General features: G+C 43.1%; 2 protein-coding genes across 7 annotated transcripts in view; one reads left to right on the forward strand and one right to left on the reverse strand.

Moving 5' to 3' along the window:
- Positions 1–12,885: 12,885 nt before the first annotated feature.
- Positions 12,886–23,611, reverse strand: Clec2d2l1 (C-type lectin domain family 2 member D2 like 1). 4 transcript variants are annotated; one of them, XM_087659354.1, is made up of 6 exons: positions 23,532–23,611; positions 21,446–21,618; positions 16,522–16,653; positions 15,493–15,609; positions 14,710–14,816; positions 12,886–13,696 (listed from the first exon to the last, which is right to left on the reverse strand). In XM_087659354.1, the coding sequence occupies exons 1-5, from the start codon at positions 23,600–23,602 to the stop codon at positions 14,716–14,718; spliced, it is 594 nt and encodes a 197-aa protein (XP_087515480.1). In that variant the 5' UTR covers positions 23,603–23,611; the 3' UTR covers positions 12,886–13,696; positions 14,710–14,715. The 4 variants fall into 4 exon arrangements, with proteins under 4 accessions (XP_087515480.1, XP_087515478.1, XP_087515479.1 ...); XM_087659352.1 differs by having other exon boundaries at positions 15,383–15,609; XM_087659353.1 differs by lacking the exon at positions 23,532–23,611 and having other exon boundaries at positions 21,446–23,287.
- The window catches only part of LOC147995085 (uncharacterized), a 57,550-nt gene continuing 53,047 nt past the window's right edge, over positions 19,180–23,682 (forward strand). For all 3 annotated transcript variants that reach the window (XR_015687038.1, XR_015687039.1, XM_087659796.1), the window contains exon 1: positions 19,180–19,392. Coding sequence is in view for 1 of the 3 variants with exons in the window: in XM_087659796.1 (XP_087515922.1) it covers positions 19,307–19,392 (86 nt within the window). In the remaining 2 variants the exon portion in view is untranslated. The remainder of the gene's footprint in view (positions 19,393–23,682) is intronic.

Below are 23,682 nucleotides of genomic sequence, written 5' to 3' on the forward strand. Positions count from 1 at the left end.
AGAGGGAAAGAACACATGGCAAGACAGGGAACTGGAGCCAAGAGGGGAGCAAGAAAGGACCTCCTACCAGGTCCTAATGCATCCACCTCTCAGCCCTGAAGGTGAGTGAGTAAGAATCAAGGGTGCAAACTAGGCATATCCAGGCCTCTGCAATTTTCATTGAAACGGCAACAGGACAATGTAATTCTCAAAGTTCAAGCTTCAGGCTACACAATATGTTACCAAAAAAGTCAAACACACACACACACACACACACACACACACACACACACGCACGCACACCACAATCTCATCATATTCTAAGCAAGTTCACAGTGTTAGGTTGGAATGCGTTCTAAACTATCCCAGAGCATAAAAGACCCCATGGATGTGCATTGAGGGTCTTGGACCTGCATTCATTCACCCATGTCGATTCAACAGGATCCACTACAGCCATGTAGTAGAAGCATCAGGCGGGCTTACACACTGGAAGGGCATGTGCAGAGTGCACGGCATTCTTTACCCTTAGGAAGGAAGAAACTTTAGCTTTGGTCTCTAGGTTGCCTTTGAAAAGGAAGAAGATCTTGAAACTGCAGGGTTGCATGAACCACTAACAGCTCTGGCCTCTATCAGCCCTCAGAAGAAGCCCCTGCTATACTGGGGTCCTGCTGGCTGCCTGCCCACTACTGGACAGACTTTAGTAAAGTCATGGGGAGGTCTGACCACTAGGGGGAAACATTGACCACCTGGCTAATCATCAACAACAGAGGGGACCTGGGTCAGCCAGCCCACAAACAATGACCCCCATAGACAGGAAGACTTGCTCTCCCAGCTGAACGGTGAGAGTCCTCAAGAAAAGAGCCAAAGAAACTAGAAAGGTGTTGGGGGAACCTGTGTCCTGGTGCTTTAGAAGGGTTCAGGATTTTATAGAGGCCAACAGTTGAGAGGCCTTAGACTTTTAAAGAGACAGTAGACTTTTACTTAGACTCTTAAAGTGCTGAAAAAGTGTTAAGACTGTGGGATTCTAAAGTTTTACTATGTTTTCTGTTGTGGAATTCATATTAACATAAAATCTTGGAGACTAACAAGAAGGGAATATTATGACTTACTAGTGTTTTCTTTGTGGGTCAAGTGGATAAGTGGTTAATTTTGCTGGTCAGTTTTTGTCACCTTCACACAAGCTACAGTTACCTGGGGGGAGGGGAGGAGGGGAAGGAACATCAATTAAGAAAATGTCCCCTTTAAAATGTGCTGCAGGCCTGGCTGCTAGGGTCCTTTCTTGAAAGATGTTAGATGACGGCGTGGGCTGTGACTAGCACACTGGGTGAGGTTTTATCCCAGGCCCGGTGACCATGGAAAGAATAAGAAAGCACACTGAGAAGAAAGTTTTGGGCAGCAAGGTTGGAAGCAGAGTTCTGTCAGGGCCTCCCGGTTCCTGCCTGGAGTTCCTGCCCTCAGTTCCTCAGTGAGGGAGTGTGATTAGGTCACATAACCCAACTTGTATTTGGTCCTGGTGTTTTCTCAGACCTGTAGAAGGCAAACTAGGACAAGGAAGGTTCAACCAATATTTTCAAAAGAAGGGAAAGAACATGATGAGGAGGGAAGGGGGGACAAAGAAATAGAGATTCCGGTGTGGCCTCAGCAGCAATGGCGAAGGGAGAAAATGCACCAGGTGAAAGAGGTCATCACACTAAGGGACTAGGGCAGAAGCCAGAGCAGAAATCCGAAGGTCGAGTGCAGGGTGTGGAGCAGCAGAGGTGTGGGAGAAAACTGGACATTCCACTACCTGAGGACCCAGCTATACCATTCCTGAGCATATACCTAAAAGCTACTCCAACATAAAACAAGGACACGTGCTCCACTGTGTTCATAGCAGCCTTATTTATAATAGCCAGAAGCTGGAAAGAAGCCAGATGCCTTTCAACAGAGGAATGGATACAGAAAATGTGGCACATCTACACAATGGAATACTACTCAGCTAGTAAAAACTATGACTTCATGAAATTCTTAGGCAAATGGATGGAACTTGAAAATATCATCCTGAGTGAGGTAACCCAGTCACAAAACAACACACATGGTGTGCACTCACTGATAAGAGGATATTAACCCAAAGAACGGAATACCCAACATACAATTCACAAACCACATGAAGTTCAAGAGGAAGAAAGTCCAAAGTATGAATGCTTTAGACCTTCTTAGAGAGGGGAAGAGAAATACTCACGGGAGGAAATATGGAGACAAAGTGTGGAGCAGAGTCTGAAAGGCCATCCAGAGACTGCCCTACCTGGGGATGCGTCCCATATACAGCAACCAAACCCAGACAATATTGTAGATGCCAAGAAGTGCATGCTGACAGGAACCTGATCCACCTGTCTCCTGAGAAGATCTGCCAGAGCATGACAAATGCAGAGGTGAATGCCAGCAGCCAACCATTGAACTGAGGCCAAGGTCCCCATTGGAGTAGTTAGAGAGAGGATTGAAGAAGCTGAAGGGGCTCGCAACCACATAACAACAACAATACCAACTAACCATAGCTCCCAGGAGCCAAAGCACACCCAAAGGGTACACTTGAACAGATCCATGACTCTAGCTGCATATGTAGCAGAGGATGGCCTTGTTGGCCACCAGTGGGAGGAGAAACCCTTGGTCCTGCCAAGGCTGAACCCCCCAGTGTAGGTGAATGTCAGGGCAGGGAGGTGTTAAGGGGTGTGTGGTTGGGGAGGAAAAACACCCTCATAGAAGAAGAGGCAGGGGGATAGGATAGAGGGTTTTTCGAGGGGAAAGCAGGAAAGCTGAAATTTAAAAATGACCAATAATAAAGAAGAAATAAATAAATAATACACATTTTAAAAAAGCTAGAGAGTTAGGGCCACAACTACAAGCAAGAAAAACTGGAGATGCTTTCTTTTTGGTAAAGCACAGGCCCTACTGAAGTCAGTCATTGTGACATACAACCTTCTCCCTCCACTGCTTGAGTTACTTCCTCTTTGTTATTTTTACTCAAGAAAAACAACTGTTGCTGCCGACAACGCCAAACTGTTCCATGAAATGGTGTCTAGGTAGCCTTAGGTGACTAAAATTATGCATGTGATTTGCTCACATGAGCTGCTGATCTTAACGGTTTTAAAGGTCCTTAGAGAGCTAGGGGTTTAAATAAGAATGTCTAAAAAGGAACTCCACAGAAAACAGGAGAAAGATAAGAAATACATACATGCATACATACATACATACATACATACATACATACATACATACGTACATACACACATACATACATACATACATACATACATACATACATACATACATACATACATAAGCAAGCAAGTCTGAAAAGGGAATGAAGATTTGAGAAATGCTGGGCCCTCCAGAGCAAAGGCCACATCTTACAGAATCTTGCACACTTGGAGCAAAGGCTGTGGTTTCTGCAGTATCTAGAAGCCTGATGCTGGCTCTACAGAGCTGTGTAATAGCTAAAAGCCCAGACAGGCTGGAATGCAGATGCTGACTGTTGGTAGCAATCTGTGCTAAAGTTAGGGACAGGCTCTTACTACTGGATATAGATGGGGCATCCATCAATGGCTACTGTGCTTCCTGTTAGATTCTTCTGTTAGGCCTACAGCACTGATAGTCTGAAACCACTACTGTAAGTCAAGTTCAAAGTTTCTAAGAACTAATGTCAGCCTAGAAATGCTGATCAAAGCTTAAATACTAGTCTTACAAAAGCTACACGTTTGTATGAAAAAATAACCAAGACATATAAATTAGTGGTCATTTGTCATGAACAGACACATGAGCACTGTAAGTTTTAAAAGGGACAACATTTAATTGGGGCTGGCTTACAGGTTCAGAGATTCAGTCCATTATCATCAAGGAGGGAACATGGCAGCATCCCTGCATCCAGGCAGGCATGGTGCAGGGGGAGCTGAATTCTATATCTTCACCTGAAGGAAGCCAGGAATAGACTGAGCATCCTCAGGCAGCTAGGAGCATCTCCAAGCCCACCCTCACAGTGATACACCAACTCCAACTAATAGTGCCATCCCCTGGGCCAAGCATGTGCAAACCATCACATCATCTTTTTTTTTTTTTCTTTTTTTTTTTTTTATTATCTTGAGTATTTCTTATATACATTTCAAGTGTTATTCCCTTTCCCGGTTTCCGGACAGACATCACCCTCCCCCCCTCCCCTTCCTTGTGGGTGTTCCCCTCCCAAACCTCCCCCCATTGCCACCCTCCCCGCATAGTCTAGTTCACTGGGGGTTCAGTCTTAGCAGGACCCAGGGCTTCCCCTTCCACTGGTGCTCTTACTAGGATATTCATTGCTACCTATGGGGACAGAGTCCAGGGTCAGTCCATGTATAGTCTTTAGGTAGTGGCTTAGTCCCTGGAAGCTCTGGTTGCTTGACATTGTTGTACTTTTGGGGTCTCGAGCACCTTCAAGCTCTTCCAGTTCTTTCTCTGATTCCTTCAACGGGGGACCTATTCTCAGTTCAGTGGTTTGCTGCTGGCATTCGCCTCTGTATTTGCTGTATTCTGGCTGTGTCTCTCAGGAGCGATCTACATCCGGCTCCTGTCGGTCTGCACTTCTTTGCTTCATCCATCTTGTCTAATTGGGTGGCTGTATGTGTATGGGCCACCTGTGGGGCAGGCTCTGAATGGGTGTTCCTTCAGTCTCTGTTTTAATCTTTGCCTCTCCCTTCCCTGCCAAGGGTATTCTTTTTCCTCATTTAAAGAAGGAGTGAAGCATTCACATTTTGATCATCCGTCTTGAGTTTCCTTTGTTCTAGGGATCTAGGGTAATTCAAGCATTTGGGCTAATAGCCACTTATCAATGACTGCATACCATGTATGTCTTTCTGTGAGTGGGTTAGCTCACTCAGGATGATATTTTCCAGTTCCAACCATTTGCCTACGAATTTCATAAACTCGTTGTTTTTGATAGCTGAGTAATATTCCATTGTGTAGATGTACCACATTTTCTGTATCCATTCCTCTGTTGAAGGGCATCTGGGTTCTTTCCAGTTTCTGGCTATTATAAATAAGGCTGCGATGAACATAGTGGAGCACGTGTCTCTTTTATATGTTGAGGCATCTTTTGGGTATATGCCCAAGAGAGGTATGGCTGGATCCTCAGGCAGTTCAATGTCCAATTTTCTGAGGAACCTCCAGACTGATTTCCAGAATGGTTTTACCAGTATGCAATCCCCCCAACAATGGAGGAGTGTTCCTCTTTCTCCACATCCTCGCCAGCATCTGCTGTCACCTGAGTTTTTGATCTTAGCCATTCTCACTGGTGTGAGGTGAAATCTCAGGGTTGTTTTGATTTGCATTTCCCTTATGACTAAAGATGTTGAACATTTCTTTAGGTGTTTCTCAGCCATTCGGCATTCCTCAGCTGTGAATTCTTTGTTCAGCTCTGAACCCCATTTTTTAATAGGGTTATTTGTTTCCCTGCGGTCTAACTTCTTGAGTTCTTTGTATATTTTGGATATAAGGCCTCTGTCTGTTATAGGATTGGTAAAGATCTTTTCCCAATCTGTTGGTTGTCGTTTTGTCCTAACCACAGTGTCCTTTGCCTTACAGAAGCTTTGCAGTTTTATGAGATCCCATTTGTCGATTCTTGATCTTAGAGCATAAGCCATTGGTGTTTTGTTCAGGAAATTTTTTCCAGTGCCCATGTGTTCCAGATGCTTCCCTAGTTTTTCTTCTATTAGTTTGAGTGTGTCTGGTTTGATGTGGAGGTCCTTGATCCACTTGGACTTAAGCTTTGTACAGGGTGATAAGCATGGATCGATCTGCATTCTTCTACATGTTGCCCTCCAGTTGAACCAGCACCATTTGCTGAAAATGCTATCTTTTTTCCATTGGATGGTTTTGGCTCCTTTGTCAAAAATCAAGTGACCATAGGTGTGTGGGTTCATTTCTGGGTCTTCAATTCTATTCCATTGGTCTATCTGTCTGTCTCTGTACCAATACCATGCAGTTTTTATCACTATTGCTCTGTAATACTGCTTGAGTTCAGGGATAGTGATTCCCCCTGAAGTCCTCTTATTGTTGAGGATAGCTTTAGCTATCCTGGGTTTTTTGTTATTCCAGATGAATTTGCAAATTGTTCTGTCTAACTCTTTGAAGAATTGGATTGGTATTTTGATGGGGATTGCATTGAATCTGTAGATTGCTTTTGGTAAAATGGCCATTTTTACTATATTAATCCTGCCAATCCATGAGCATGGGAGATCTTTCCATCTTCTGAGGTCTTCTTCAATTTCTTTCCTCAGTGTCTTGAAGTTCTTATTGTACAGATCTTTTACTTGCTTGGTTAAAGTCACACCGAGGTACTTTATATTATTTGGGTCTATTATGAAGGGTGTCGTTTCCCTAATTTCTTTCTCGGCTTGTTTCTCTTTTGTATAGAGGAAGGCAACTGATTTATTTGAGTTAATTTTATACCCAGCCACTTTGCTGAAGTTGTTTATCAGCTTTAGTAGTTCTCTGGTGGAACTTTTGGGATCACTTAAATATACTATCATGTCGTCTGCAAATAGTGATATTTTGACCTCTTCTTTTCCGATCTGTATCCCCTTGATCTCCTTTTGTTGTCTGATTGCTCTGGCTAGAACTTCAAGAACTATATTGAATAAGTAGGGAGAGAGTGGGCAGCCTTGTCTAGTCCCTGATTTTAGTGGGATTGCTTCAAGTTTCTCTCCATTTAGTTTAATGTTAGCAACTGGTTTGCTGTATATGGCTTTTACTATGTTTAGGTATGGGCCTTGAATACCTATTCTTTCCAGGACTTTTATCATGAAGGGGTGTTGAATTTTGTCAAATGCTTTCTCAGCATCTAATGAAATGATCATGTGGTTCTGTTCTTTCAGTTTGTTTATATGATGGATCACGTTGATGGTTTTCCTTATATTAAACCATCCCTGCATGCCTGGGATGAAGCCTACTTGATCATGGTGGATGATTGTTTTGATGTGCTCTTGAATTCGGTTTGCCAGAATTTTGTTGAGTATTTTTGCGTCGATATTCATAAGGGAAATTGGTCTGAAGTTCTCTTTCTTTGTTGGGTCTTTGTGTGGTTTAGGTATAAGAGTAATTGTGGCTTCATAGAAGGAATTCGGTAGGGCTCCATCTGTTTCAATTTTGTGGAATAGTTTGGATAATATTGGTATGAGGTCTTCTATGAAGGTTTGATAGAATTCTGCACTAAACCCGTCTGGACCTGGGCTCTTTTTGGTTGGGAGACCTTTAATGACTGCTTCTATTTCCTTAGGAGTTATGGGGTTGTTTAACTGGTTTATCTGTTCCTGATTTAACTTCGATACCTGGTATCTGTCTAGGAAATTGTCCATTTACTGAAGATTTTCAAGTTTTGTTGAATATAGGTTTTTATAGTAAGATCTGATGATTTTTTGAATTTCCTCTGAATCTGTAGTTATGTCTCCCTTTTCATTTCTGATTTTGTTAATTTGGACGCACTCTCTGTGTCCTCTCGTTAGTCTGGCTAAGGGTTTATCTATCTTGTTGATTTTCTCAAAGAACCAACTTTTGGTTCTGTTGATTCTTTCTATGGTCCTTTTTGTTTCTACTTGGTTGATTTCAGCTCTGAGTTTGATTATTTCCTGCCTTCTACTCCTCCTGGGTGTATTTGCTTCTTTTTGTTCTAGAGCTTTTAGGTGTGCTGTCAAGCTACTGACATATGCTCTTTCCTGTTTCTTTCTGCAGGCACTCAGCGCTATGAGTTTTCCTCTTAGCACAGCTTTCATTGTGTCCCATAAGTTTGGGTATGTTGTACCTTCATTTTCATTAAATTCTAAAAAGTTTTTAATTTCTTTCTTTATTTCTTCCTTGACCAGGTTATCATTGAGTAGAGCATTGTTCAATTTCCACGTATATGTGGGCATTCTTCCCTTATTGTTATTGAAGACCAGTTTTAGGCCGTGGTGGTCCGATAGCACGCATGGGATTATTTCTATCTTTCTGTACCTGTTGAGGCCCGTTTTTTGACCAATTATATGGTCAATTTTGGAGAAAGTACCATGAGGAGCTGAGAAGAAGGTATATCCTTTTGCTTTAGGGTAGAATGTTCTATAAATATCCGTTAAGTCCATTTGGCTCATGACTTCTCTTAGTCTGTCTACATCTCTGTTTAATTTCTGTTTCCATGATCTGTCCATTGATGAGAGTGGGGTGTTGAAATCTCCCACTATTATTGTGTGAGGTGCAATGTGTGTTTTGAGCTTTAGTAAGGTTTCTTTTACATATGTAGGTGCCCTTGTATTTGGGGCATAGATATTTAGGATTGAGAGTTCATCTTGGTGGATTTTTCCTTTGATGAACATGAAGTGTCCTTCCTTATCTTTTTTGATGACTTTTAGTTGAAAATTGATTTTATTAGATATTAGAATGGCTACTCCAGCTTGTTTCTTCTGACCATTTGCTTGGAAAATTGTTTTCCAGCCTTTCACTCTGAGGTAATGTCTGTCTTTGTCTCTGAGGTGTGTTTCCTGTAGGCAGCAGAATGCAGGGTCCTCGTTGCGTATCCAGTTTGTTAATCTATGTCTTTTTATTGGGGAGTTGAGGCCATTGATATTGAGAGATATTAAGGAATAGTGATTACTGCTTCCCGTTATATTCATATTTGGAAGTGAGGTTATGTTTGTGTGCTTTCATTCTCTTTGTTTTGTTGCCAAGATGATTAGTTTCTTGCTTCTAGGGTATAGCTTGCCTCCTTATGTTGGGCTTTACCCTTTATTATCCTTTGTAGTGCTGGACTTGTAGAAAGATATTGTGTAAATTTGGTTTTGTCATGGAATATCTTGGTTTCTCCATCTATGTTAATTGAGAGTTTTGCAGGATACAGTAACCTGGGCTGGCATTTGTGTTCTCTTAGGGTCTGTATGACATCTGTCCAGGATCTTCTGGCCTTCATAGTTTCTGGCGAAAAGTCTGGTGTGATTCTGATAGGTCTGCCTTTATATGTTACTTGACCTTTTTCCCTTACTGCTTATAATATTCTTTCTTTATTTTGTGCGTTTGGTGTTTTGACAATTATGTGACGGGAGGTGTTTCTTTTCTGGTCCAATCTATTTGGAGTTCTGTAGGCTTCTTGTATGCCTATGGGTATCTCTTTTTTTAGGTTAGGGAAGTTTTCTTCTATGATTTTGTTGAAGATATTTACTGGTCCTTTGAGCTGGGAGTCTTCACTCTCTTCTATACCTATTATCCTTAGGTTTGATCTTCTCATTGAGTCCTGGATTTCCTGTATGTTTTGGACCAGTAGCTTTTTCCGCTTTACATTATCTTTGACAGTTGAGTCAATGATTTCTATGGAATCTTCTGCTCCCGAGATTCTCTCTTCCATCTCTTGAATTCTGTTGGTGAAGCTTGTATCTATAGCTCCTTGTCTTTTCTTTTGATTTTCTATGTCCAGGGTTGTTTCCATGTGTTCTTTCTTGATTGCTTCTATTTCCATTTTTAATTCCTTCAACTGTTTGATTGTGTTTTCCTGGAATTCTTTCAGGGATTTTTGCGATTCCTCTCTGTAGGCTTCTACTTGTTCTCTAAGGGAGTTCTTTATGTCTTTCTTGAAGTCCTCCAGCATCATGATCAAATATGATTTTGAAACTAGATCTTGCTTTTCTGGTGTGTTTGGATATTCCGTGTTTGCTTTGGTGGGAGAATTGGGCTCCGATGATGCCATGTAGTCTTGGTTTCTGTTGCTTGGGTTCCTGCGCTTGCCTCTCGCCATCAGATTATCTCTAGTGTTACTTTGTTCTGCTATTTCTGACAGTGGCTAGACTGTCCTATAACCTGTGTGTCAGGAGTGCTGTAGACCTGTTTTCCTGTTTTCTTTCAGCCAGTTATGGGGACAGAGTGTTCTGCTTTCGGGCGTGTAGTTTTTCCTCTCTACAGGTCTTCAGCTGTTCCTGTGGGCCTGTGTCTTGAGTTCACCAGGCAGGTTTCTTGCAGGGGAAAACTTGGTCCTACCTGTGGTTCCAAGGCTCAAGTTTGCTCGTGGGGTACTGCCTAAGTCCTCTCCGCTGTGGCAGCAACCGGGAAAATCTGTGCCGCTCCTTCCGGGAGCCTCCGTGCACCAGGGTTTCAGATGACGTTTGGTGTTTTCCTCTGGCGCCTGGATGTGCACAGAGTGCAGTCTCTTCTGGTTTCCCAGGCGTGTCCGCCTGTCTGAAGGTTCAGCTCTCCCTCCCACGGGATTTGGTTGCAGAGAACTGTTTATCCGGTCTGTTTCCTTCAGGTTCCGGCAGTGTCTCAGGCGCAGGGGTCCTGCCGCTCCCGGGCCCTCCTCTATGGGAACCCAGAGGCCTTATACAGTTGCCTCTTGGGCCAGGGATGTGGGCAGGGGTGGGCAGTGTTGGTGGTCTCCTCCGCTCTGCAGCCTCAGGAGTGCCCACCTGATCAGGTGGTGAGGTCTCTCTCCCACGGGGTTTGGGAGCAGGGAGCTGCTGCGGTCCGGGATCCGCGGGTGTGGGACTTCCCCATCACATCATCTTACGAATGATTCGATGTTTTATTTTTTGATTAAATGCTTTAAAATACTTGGAGCAACACTTGTAATGATACTAAATGAAAATTTACTCATTCACAGAGAGAAGCTTTATTCAGTCTTCTATACCTATTTACAAGGATAATCATAAAGCAAGCAACACAAAACAGATGAAATGTATTTAAAATCAAATATACTAATTAGTTGGCCCTAAAACCTTTTTAGAGATCTGCTAAATATGGCATTTAAAATACCAACTCCTAAAGGCAACACTAAATTCTCCATCAAAGAGATGAGTCCTCTTGGGTTATTATTAATGCTAATCACTGAATAGACTGCCCCTTGCCTCCCCCACGGGAGGAACCCACTGAGATTGTGGACAAGCAGGATTCTGAAGACTTGACTGCCACTCTTTCCCTTGTAATGTGGGCCAGTCTCTCAGGTTCCTCACCCACGGGGATCTTCAGAGCAGGGCAGCTAGATGGCCGTGCAATGTTGTGTGGCAGTCAAAGAGTTAATGCTGTCCTGTGTGATCCCTGAAGACAGAAGCCATTCCTTCTATTGAGATTACCAAGATTGCTAAGGAGGACCCTAGGGTAAGTGTCCAGGAAGCAGTTAAGTCTGTCATTGAATTAATACAGAGGCCATTTGGTTTATACTTTCTGTTCAAATTCATCCTTCTCAGATCTCAGGTGATATTGGTGGTTAACTGTACCTTACCAGTTTAATGGCAGCTGTCTGGTCCATGCATTTCATATGAAGATTAGGCCTCACCTTTTAGAGCTCCTGGGTTCCCAGGTAAGAAAGGCAAACTCATAGACAAGTTTGCTTTGCTGACAGGGCTCATATGAAAAAGACAGATTTCAAGGTAACTTTTTACTCTTCCTTTGTTAAAAAAAATGCTTTGCCATGAGTAAGAAAAAAGTTTGAGGTTTATAAAAGTCATAAGGGTCTTAAAAGATAAATACTATATTAAGACCTACAATAGTCAAAGTTTAACATACCAATCAGTGAAACTCTGACAATGTTAATCTACTTCTGGTAAAATGGGGACTGGCACAGCCATATCCACTGGGAAGGACGAAAGCCATGAGGGAGCACAGCTGTCTGACACAGTTCCAGAGAAGCTGAGCAGTTGCTGCAATCGCTGTCCTTCTGTCTCTCACTGTTGGGTTTAGTCTCCTCATATCGCATTCATGGCGGCCCCTGCTTTATGGTTCACTTGGTTTTTCCTGAGAAAATTATGTCTGACTCTTTTTTAGGAAAAGTCCTCAGCTCCCGATCTCTTCTGCTTTTAAAGAAGTCACTTCATCTGGCCCTATTTGGAAGGCTTCCCTAGGCCTAGAGATTGGGATAAACAGAATCTAAGAGATGAAGTTCACAGTGAGGTCCTGACTCCAGGAATATTCTTGGGGTGTCCACCCCTAAGCAAACTCAAACAGTACAATTGGAAGAGGGTAAACCTAGAGATAATTGATAATTGGGATAGGTTATAGTTTAACCTATCCCAACCTGCTGACTCCTGCCGAATTGGCTGAGGACTGGCTGCTAGGTCGCTCCAGGACTGCTGCCATCCAGAACTGGACTATGGGTAAATCTGTGAAGTGTTTGCAAGTGAACTGAACTGCTGATTTCCTGGTAACACAGAGGGGTTTGCTCCAAAGGACAATTTCTAAACAGGTCCACCATCCCTGCATCCTAATAACCTGCAGAGACCTGATTCCCTAGGGAAGGGGAATGACCAGGGTCGGGTGGGGTGGGGACAGAAGGGATATGGGGTGGGGGTAAGGGTGAGGAGAGGATACCCTCAGAAGTGAAGGGGAGGGGTATGGGGTGAGGAACTCTGGGAGTGGGGACCAGGAGTGATAGCATTCAAAATGTAAGTCAAAGTAAGAAAAAAGAGAAAAAGTAGAGGTTACTAATCCTGATGTGATTTAGTTTATGTTTAAGATATGAGTACCAGGTCATACCTGAATACCTACTTAATTCAGAACCATTCCATTTTAAATTTTTTATTGGTTATCTTATTTATTTACATTTCAAATGTTATCCCCTTTCCCGATTTCCCCTCTGAATATCCCTATCCTATCCCCCATCCCGCATCTATGAGGGAGTTCACCCACCCACCCATCCATCCTCTCCCACCTCAGGGTCCTAGAATGTCCCTATTCTGGGGCATTGAGCCTTCACAGAGCCAAGGGCCTCCCTTTCCATTGATGCCAGATAAGGCCATCCTCTGCTACATATGCAGCTGAAGCCATGGGTCCTTCCATGTGTATTGTTTGGTTGGTGGTTTAGTCCCTGGGAGCTCTGGGGGGGGGGTTTGGTTGGTTACTATTGTTTTCTTATGGGTTGCAAAACACTCTACCTCCTTCATTTCTTCCCCTAACTCCTCCATTCTGGTCCCTGTGCTCAGTCCGATCATTGGCTGCAAGCATCTGCATCTTTATTGGTCAGGCTATGGCAAAGCCTCTCAGGAGATAGCTATATCAGGTTCTTGTAATCAAGGACTTATTGGCAGCAGCAATAGTGTCTAGGTTTGGTGTCAGCAGATGGGATGGATCCCTAGGTGGGGCAGCCTCTGAATGACCTTTCCTTCAGTACCTGCTCCACTCTTTGTGCCTATATTTCTTTTAGACAGGAATAATTCTGGATTAAAATTTTGAGAAGGATGGGTGGTCCTCAACCCGGGGCTGTGCCTAACCTCTGGATATGGTCTCCACAGGTTCTCTCTTCCCTTTGTTGGGTATTTCAGCTAATCTCATCCCATTGGTCCTGGGAGCCTCGAGCTTCTGGCATATGGGACTTTCTGTTGGCTACCCCAAGTTCCCCATCCCCCATTGCTACACACCTCTGTTCAATTTCCTGACCTTCCAAACATCTATCCCCCAACCCCTGTCTCAAGCACACATATGAATAGACCTCAGAGAGTGTTGTCATCTTTGATGCCACCATGCATTAGTCACTGATTTTAATAATGATTTCAACAGATCATTAAGGAAGTAGGAACTGTAGATAGCAAGTTCTGTGTTCCTCATTATTGCTAGGACAAACTCTCTACCCAGGACACAAAACTACTGGGACTGTGAGATGTATTTTTTGGGCTTGCTACAAATCCAAGGCCTTTCTACATAGACCCTGCTACTGCTGATGTTGAGCTGGTCACTCAGGAAGCCACATTGTCCATCTCCTCGGATGGGAACCCTAAAAAAAAAGAAAAAGAAAAAGATTTCTGCAGAGTCTGCCATTGCATTCACTCCTGCAATCATCTCTCTCTCATCCTCTCCACTTATTTATAATATGGAGCAGAAGCAAGTCCACTGGACATCCATACACTAGTTTTGAACCTAGGAATTTATACATCATCAAGGTTGACTTGATCAGGACACCTCTGTCACTCATCTATGTTGACCCCTGTAATGTGTGTAGAATGTTGGCTGTCATGTTCATGTGAATGTCAGCAGTGTGTGGCCTCACAAGGGTGATTTTGAGAGCTCTCTCAAGCTATTTTACAGATGCATAAAAGTGGAAGAAAATGCACCACTTAGTAAATTGCTGAAAGGTCTTATGGAGGTGGCTGGGTCTGTGTTTTACTATTCCAGTGAAATGGGTCTGTGCAAAATGACTGTGCTCACAGTCAATAGCTGTCCCCATTGATCATTTATGACAAGACCTTAGGGGAGATTCTCAATGCCCCTGGAGTCTCTGCTTCTGTGACCAGGTACAACCATGAAACACAACACTGATAATTCTCAGGTTTGCAGTTCTGAAGCGGCTTCCTGGTGTTTTAGAGCCCTTGATGGCCAACAGCAGGCCTGGGTACAGCATATAAGTGAAGTTATCATCGACTAAAGATTTTCAAGAGGTGATACAGGGTCTAACCTTGATGCCATGGTAGTGATAAATATTTGGAGTGAAATAATAATCTGTAAATACTTCAAGGTGATGGCTAATAAATGGGAGAGGATCCAATTGATATAAATTTGTCAGGAGGTGGAGTTTGCTAGGGATTGGCCATTGCATGAGGCACACAACCTATATCCAGGGCACACTTCCAGCCCAAGAGTTCATTCTTTTCTACCTTCCCAGTATGTGACACTGACTTTCATCCTTCATATCCATTACATGCACACACACACACACACACACACACACACACACACACACCACCTCACAACACATGAACACAGTAGAAGAAAAAAAATTGTGAAACATACAAGTTGTTATACTGAGTATTGTCTGTCCACTTCCAAGGGTGCTCTGATGACTCTCTGTGCAGACCGATCCAGTAACCCGAACTCCCTTTGTATCTCTTTAGGAAATTCTGCCATAAAACACAAAAAGCCGAGAATGCATGTGTCTCTGTTTCAGATGATCCTGGAATCTCTCCACAGCTTCCTCTAGAGATAACAGGAGGGAGGAACTGAGGGGCACAGATTAGGAGCTGTACTAGTTACCAGTGGTCAGTGGATCCACTTGACATCTGTAATTCTAAAGACCCTCATTTGAACTAAAGTACCCAATGTAACAACATGTTCCTGTGTGGCCAGGAGAGGTCTGGGTTGACCTTCCACTGCAGTTATTAACAGTTGTCTCCTGTATACAACATGGGTCAGCTTAGAGGAAAACGCCCATGACCATGCGGTATCTAGTAAAATGGCAGATCTGACCTTCCAGCTGACTGTGAGCGCTGTGTGAGAGAAAGTTTCCTGGATGTCTCAGGGCTCCAGTCAGGAGTCAAGCATCAGCAAATGGCACACACTCACACGTGTCCCGTGTCTCCATGTGCGTGGGATGGGATCCTTCCTCATGGTTCAGTGGTAACCTCTCTATCTCAAGGGAGAGCAATATGCAACAGAACAGACAAACCAATCCCTGCCCCCTTCTTACCAGCTCCTCCTCGGTGTCAAATCGTGCTAGCTCGGCCCCTTGTGCCGCGCAGAAGTCCTTGCTGAATGTCCAGTTACTTGTATATTCAGAAAAATAAAAACATTTATTACCATATTCAGTCCAGTTGCTCGGGCAAGCAGCAGAGGTATTATTGATTGAGGCAGCGGAGGTATTATTGATTGAGGCAGCGAAGGTATTATTGATTGAGGTTTGTTCCATCTGTTTTACTAAAATTTAGACAATACAAAGATTTATAACCTGCATGCTTTGTCTATTTTTGAAGTACCCTCCTGAACTCCATTGTGAGGTGTGAATTTGATTGTAACTTTCCTAAATGATCTCTAGGAATCCTCTCCTGAGCATGATGGGCATTTGTCTAAAGTCTCCCACCTCAGGCCTGTGTCCCATTCTCTCTCAGGTGCTCACTGACAGTAGGGCTCCCAGGAAGTGCATTTCTACAATAGCCTCACTCCTGAGCTTTGGATGACTGATTACTACAGTAGGGATGGCTACAGCAGCAGGCACTCTGGATGGACAACTATTGACAGCCAGCCTACTAATTGGGATAACAGTGAGAAGTTCTGCATGGGTAGTGTACACAGTGTGGATGCGTTGCACTAAAGGATCATTCACATACATAAGAGGACCGTGCAAAATTTTATTACAGTATGCTGAACAGTGTGGTACTAAAACCCTATAAATTTATTACTTCAGAAACTTTGCATTTAATATTTTCAAAATGCAATTGAGCCTCTTTACTAAACCTGTGGGTCATGGTGGGAGGCACTGTATCTTTTTGACCACATTACTCTTCTCTTCCTCAACTTTTGAGATTTCCTCTCGTGATTCTCTGCCTTGCACAGTTCCCCCAGGTGTACCATGTCCCCTGCATCTCTGATTAGATTCTGCTGGATGTCAGCTTCCCAGGGAGGCTGAGCCTGGCCTCCTGTGCACACCACAGCCTGTGCTGTTCCTTCACTGCATCTTCCTGCTGGAACCTAAGTCCCCAGAGAACAGGAACTTCCAGGTGCTTTCTCTGGAGCCCTTCCCACAATGCCTGGCTCACAGCGCTCAGTGAGTATAACTGACAATGTGGATGTGGACAGAGGGACGCAGGATTTGGAGAGTGAGTCACTCACCTGACAAAGTAACAGAAAGAGGAACAACTATAGCTATAGCAACGACTGTGATCACTCCTCCATAGCAGCAGTAACGCTTAACACGAGACTCAGGGAAGATGCTTCTGAGACCCTTTCCTTGGCGCACTTTACCTGTAACATAGGAATATTAGAATGAGAATTTCAATAATTTCTTAAGTACTATAAAATAAATTCACCACAAAACCTGCTTAACAGTTGCCTATAAATTCCTGGAAGGCTTCTACCAATCCTTTTAGAAGGCCCTGGTCTACAAAGGATATCACTGGTAGAAAGAAGCCTAGAGAGGATGGAAACAGAGTTTCTGCCAGGGACTCTTCTGCTGACTGAACACTGGGTGAATAGTGAAAGTTCAATAGTAGAGGGAGTGGAGATCCCAGTGAAATGCAAACAACTAAACTCCAGATGTAGATCCATGAAAAGCACCCTGGTTAGAAGGAATTATGGAAACATTAGAAATAAACATTGATGTTATTAGTCATATTAACAAAATCAGAAAAGAGGAGAAACTACAAATACCTCAACAAACGCAGCAAGATTATGTGAAAAATAGCAGTGCAAGGAACTTCCTCAACCCTACAAAAGTTATCCATTAAAAACAAGGGTAAATCCAACTTTGGTCAGCTTAGTTCTCAATGGTGCAATTTTGAATGTTTTCCCAGGGATTAGGAGCAAGAATCGGATGTCTGCTCATTACTCCAGGAAGACTTTTGCCACCAGGTCCTCATCAGGACAGAGAAATAGGGTCAGATGTCTGGAGAATGGCTCAGCTGTGAAGATCGCTGCACCTCTTCCACAGAAACCGGGTTCAAGTTCTACAAGTGACAAGGTAGCTAAAAAGACTGCACAGTTCCAGTTCAGGGGATCCATTGCCTCTTCTGGCTTCTATAGGCCCCTGGCATTCATGAGATGCACAAACATGCAAGCAAACAGCCATGTACATGAAAGGAGTTTCTTAAAGAATGAAAAAAGCTTTACACTTCTCAGAAACAGGTGAAACTCTTTTTCCTCACACATGACATGGTTCCATCTATATAAGAATTCTAATCAATCTGCCAAAGACTATTGGATGTAAAAAATGAGTTTATAAAGCTGTAGGATGGGGCAGCACTGGAAAAATCAGTTATTTTTTCCTGTCAAGTGGAAATTATTATCTTTGACAGCACTTTTTATAGTAATGACAAAAAACCCATAGAATTACAAATATAAAAATGGGATGATCATAATCAGCATAGAAAGACTACATTTACATTCATGAAGAAATATAGATAGGAAATTTGGCTCAGTGGTTAAGAGTTAGCTTGTTAACTTGTGGTTAACTTGTTATTGCAGAGGACCTGGGATCAAATCTAGCACACATACAACAACTCTCACACCTCTGTAATTTCACATTCTGGAAATCTGACACCTTTTCATGACCTTGGTGGGTACTAGGTATACACACGATTCATAGATACCTATGCAGGCTAAACACTCATTCATTTTACATTATGAAAATAAAAGAGAAAGAAATCAAGGCAACTCTAAATGCATAAAAAACTGGGAACACTCCATATTCTTCATATGTCAACAATTCCTGAACAAGTTTATATTTGAAACACATTCCTGGGGAGTGGTTGCTTTCAGAAAAAAATGTAGTATCACGAAGTTATACGAAAAGTACTGTGAAAATTAAAAAGACAATAGAATAATGAAACATGATTGTGAAAAGGAGAAGGTCAAAATCAGAAAGATCTCAGTGCCTAATCAGCCCGGTGCTATCAACAGAGTAGGCACTGAAACAACACAGCAGAAAACAGGACTCCAGGATGACGTCAGACACGTGTTGTCAACAGACACTTAACAGATGAATGATCTTAAAATCAGGGAAAGGGTGACATCGCTCCAGTATGTGCCCCTGAAACAACCTACTGACTGACTGCTAAAAAAGGGAAGATTCAAGACCACTACAGTCCTTCTGTGGACTTATGACCCAAGTACACGGCTTAATATTGTAAAGTCATTTGACTTTTTAAAAAAAGTAAGGGAGAATGTTTGTGAACTTGGCTTGGGCAAAAATCATCTTAGATAAAAGAGCAAAATCACTGTGCTAGCAAGATGGTTAAACATTGATGGTGATGTAGATGTTGAAATAGATCTAACACTTTTCTGAGGCAAAATTGTGCAGCTTCTACAAAGCTGTTTGTCAGTGTAAAATATGGTACACTCCCATCCTGCACACGTGTCCCCACGCTGGAAAGGACAGCCTGCATTTAAATTTCAAGAAATCTCTATGTGACTGTTTGCAGCAGCTTAAGGGTCCCTGTATGAATGACACATTTGTGACCATTGAAATATGCTCAAGCTGATGACAAGGTAAACCTCTCAACACAAGAAACTACTCCAACCACATGCCTGTGTGTGCCCTTTCTCATGCCACTTTAACAAGACAAATGTCCCATAGGCCCCTAACCCAAAATGTCTGTATACTAAGCCAGCCAGCAAGCTTATGCAAACCTGAGGTCAGAGAGCTACAGGATGTGGCCCCTTTGCAGTTTCCTTTGAGAAGAGACCACCAACTGCCACTACTCGCTTCCTCCTCTCACTTCTCTAGAAGTTTCCTTCCAGCTTTCATAACCTCTCTGTATAACACTTGCTGGTGAGATTCTTGAGAAATTCTGAATTCAGAGCACAGTTCTGTGTCAGCTGTGCTGTGGATACGGTCTCTCAGCATCTCCCCGCAGTGCTCGTTCCTGACAGGCTACTGCTAGGCACTGCACTGTGAGTGATGAGCAGAGGAGGTTGCTCTGACAAGATGGAGGAACTGAGGCAGGATTCTCTGCTCCATGGATCCACTGTATGGCATCTGGAAAGGTGAGTACTTAAGGCTGCAGCAGAGGAGCAGTGAGTGAGTCTCCAACAGACAATGGGGAGAGCAGGGTAGGGGAGGGAGTCTGCATATACTTTTAATGTTATTGTTTTAGTCTTATTTATTTTATGTGTAAGAATGCTTTTTCGACCTGCATGTATATATGTATGTATGTATGTATGTATGTATGTATGTATGTATGTATGTCTGTTAGTGTGTGTGTATGTATATATGTATCTATGTATGCGGATATGAGTGTGTATGAGTCAGTGTGTGTGTGTGTATCTATATATGTATGTGTGTGTGTGTATGTGTACTCCATGCATGACTAGTGTTAGTGGAGCTGAGAAAAGTATGTTGGATCCCTGGAATTGGAGTTAGGGGTGGGTGTGTGAGCTACCATATGGGTGCTGGGAATGAAAGCACAGTCCTCTGCAGGAGCAATAAATGCTCTCAATGGTTGAGCCAACTCTCCAGACTCTATGTATTTTGCTGATGAATGCATGATTATATGTTTTCAAAATTCATGGCAATGCATACCAAGTATATTAATTTTACTAGGTGCAGATTATAGTTTTAAGAAAGTTTCCACTGATTTTAGTTATTGTATTTTGCTCATTTTCACATGCCTAAAACACCAAGAAGCTTCTATTACATTAACAACCAAGAAAACCAACTTCGGACGAGAAGGTTTTAAGCACTGAACTGTGTGTGGCCTTTGGAATTTGGATCCACACAGAACTCTCACAATTCATTCTTAATAGTTATAAAACATATTTAAAGACAGCATAAGAACTTCTCATGTGCTCACTTCCTGACCAGCATTTCTCAGCCATGTGTTGCTGTGAGCAATGGAGTTTCCCCTGTGAGTGTTCCTCTGATCTCCTCGCGCACCTTATAGGAAGTACATCTTGGAGATTTCTAAATCCCTTCATATTATTAAAGAGTGGTTTCATTGTGATTTCTAGTTCTGCATCATGCATCATACAATCTATACATAAAACTTGCCTGTCATAGCCTGGGCAGGAATTCTTCAGTCTTGTCCCCTTTGACTAGTAAACTTGCCCTGGAGCTGTTGTGAATTAAATATACGTTTCTACTTTTAATTCAGCTTGAGTTGGCTTATGTCATCAGCAGAGAAACCCATTAGTATGTCCCTTGTGCTGACTATTGTAAACAGTGTTTAAACACACAAGCAACTAAACATATCTCTTACCAGGGGCTTGAGGAGTAGAGAGGGAGTACATATTATTTTCTATAATGCGGTATCAGATATGGTGTTCAAAGGCACAGTAGGATGCATCCTGCTTACGATAATGTACACTATGTCTAAAGGCAGCCCAAAAGATTTTGAAAATAGTCATCACAATGAATAAAGACCATGATCGTTAATTTTTTAAAAAGATTTATATATTTACTATATATAAGTATACTGTAGCTGTCTTCAGAGACACCAGAAGAGCACATCGGATCTCTTTACAGGTGGTTGTGAGCCACTATGTGGTTGCTGGGAATTGAACTCAGGACCTCTGGAAGAGCATTCGGGGCTCTTAACCACTGAGCCATCTCTCCAGCCCATGATTGTAATTTTAGTGTGTCAATCAGAACACCACTTCCTACTCTGGCTTTGAACTGTTGGACTTCCTCACCAGCAGAGGCCGCCACTGGCAGGAGATGAAAAAGCCGCCATTTTAGAGTTTCACCGTTTTGTAGTTTATTGCTTAGTCACGGGCTCTCTTAGGGCCTCTGGTGGCCATCTACACCCTAAGCCCTCAGAAGCACCTGGCTTATCTGAGAAACAATAGTTATTTATTACTCATGAGCTTTCTCTTTGGGTATTAGTCAGAGGAAGTGAAATGTTAGAAAGGTTGTGCTGCTTTGAGAAAGCCTGGTTGGCAGACAGCAAATATAGTGACTTTCACTGAATTCAGTTGCTTTATGGACCTTGGCCACTGCTGTGAGGACCAGGTTGTCATTTTAGCCCATAGAAAAGTCTGAGGAGCAAAGGAAATCTTTACTTTTGTCAGTTTTCCCACCACAACAGGAGCTCTGACTTACTGTGAGGAATTCTTGACTCGGTGTAACCTGACAATGACTCAGAGGCAGAGGCAGCAGACGGACCACAGCTGCTACTCTGCCTCAAGGAGGTCTGTCCTTCATTCTGTGTAAGGGTCCCGGAGAGGAGTGGGGGAGCATCCTGTAGGTGTGCACTGGACGACATTGAGTATGGCCTAGGATTCAAGGGAGACATGGTTAGATCTCCCTCCTCTTCAGCTTGTCCCCTACCTCCCAGAACAGTGTTTCCAACCATCACAGCAGGTAGGCTGTCCAGTCTGGAGGAGCTTGGCCTGAGATCCTCAGGCTGACACTAGGCCCTGGATCTAGCAACAGTTGTGAACTCTGTGCTTCAAGAAATTTGCTACTTTATTCCTAAACAAAAATATTAAGTTGGGGGTGGAATCATGGCTCAGAAGTGGAGGACACTTCCTGCCCTTATAGAGAGAGAACTTGGTTCACTCCCAGCATATGCATGGTGGCTCACAATTGTCTAAGTCTGATTCCAGGGGATTCAACACTTTCTTCTCACCTCTGTGGAAACCAGGCATGCCGTAGTGCACACAGACATACAGGAAAAGCACCCATATACATTAAAAAAATACATGTTTCCTTAAATTAAAGGGGAAGAGAGTTAAAGAATAAAATATATATTTTTCAAAATGGAGAGAATGCAGTTTTAAGTAGAAATCTTCAATGTTCTTTTTCATTATTTATTATGAACTAAATCTGTAGATAGCTTTGCAGGTGTGATAAATCTCAGCCCCCCCCCCCCCACTGAAAAAAACTGTGTATCATACAATATCCAACACTAGGACCAAGATTGTTCACTGTGGCCACAAGAGTGATTTCAGTCCACAAAGAGTATACCACACACCAGTGTCCTAAACAGAGGGAGAATTTCTGACACTTGAAAGTGTGGGGAAGGGGGGAATACACCCCCTGCTGTGCGAGTCTGAAAAGGAAGGTGGGGTTTGGACAAGGGGCACTTTAGGTGTGTGCTGGGTGCCTGGATGTACCTGAGCCTGTTCATGTTCATCCAGTGAATCTTCCAGGAATCTGGAAACCTATTCAAAGGAGCCCTTTTCCTGTGCAGAATCAGGAAACTCAGATTCAAGTATGTGGCCAGTGCAGCCAGCCAGTGGAAAACTCGGTCATTCTTGAAAGGAAATTCTAGAAGGGAAAGCCTGAGGGAATCAGTAAGACTGCTGTACCCGGATAGGGGGCTTTGGGGGGCGGGTGATGATGATAACTTCAAACTTAACACTCTACAACACCTGCCTCTGCCCCATGGCTGCTGCACTTTAATTACTCTGAGTGATCACTGTAAATCCCAGCCTCACTGCTTGTTGGGTGCAAGTTTATAGCACTTTCTGAAAGTAGGCGGAGTGCAAATTCAACTGCCTGGGAAGAGGATACTGAGAAGTTTGCTGTTGGTTGCACTTCCCGCAAACACATTTAAGTAACAAAGTCCATACTAGTAAAATACATAAGAAAAATACATTCCGAACTGGAAGAGCTTGAAGGGGCTCGCGACCCCAAAAGTACAACAATGTCAAGCAACCAGAGCTTCCAGGGACTAAGCCACTACCTAAAGACTATACATGGACTGACCCTGGACTCTGACCCCATAGGTAGCAATGAATATCCTAGTAAGAGCACCAGTGGAAGGGGAAGCCCTGGGTCCTGCTAAGACTGAACCCCCAGTGAACTAGACTATGGGGGGAGGGCGGCAATGGGGGGAGGGTTGGGAGGGGAACACCCATAAGGAAGGGGAGGGGGGAGGGGGATTTTGCCCGGAAACCGGGAAAGGGAATAACACTTGAAATGTATATAAGAAATACTCAAGTTAATAAAAAAATAAAAAATAAAAAAAAAATTAAAAAAAAAATTAAAAAGTAATAATAATTGAAAAAAAAAAAGAAAAATACATTCCTACGCCCTGCAGAGCTCCCCAGTCCCACCCACTCAAGCCACCGCCCATCTTAAAGACCCCACTGTGGCAGGCAGAAGTGAGGTTCAGCTCCTTTCATGAAACTGGCTTCTCTCCGTTTAGTTTAATTTAGTGTACATTTCATTAAGTACATACCGTTTTCTCCTGTTTCTGAGCACTCTGTGGAGGGAGGCTCTGCCCCTTCTTCTTGCTGAAGCAATGAGCATCTGATGAATGAAAACATTTGGAAGAGCCGCAGAGCTTGTGGGTGGGGTTTTAACTCTGATCTGGAAGCTGCCAGTGATTG

The sequence above is a fragment of the Rattus norvegicus genome, chromosome 4, assembly GCF_021556685.1.
Source record: "Rattus norvegicus strain SHRSP/BbbUtx chromosome 4, alternate assembly SHRSP_T2T, whole genome shotgun sequence".
Classification (NCBI taxonomy): domain Eukaryota; kingdom Metazoa; phylum Chordata; class Mammalia; order Rodentia; family Muridae; genus Rattus; species Rattus norvegicus.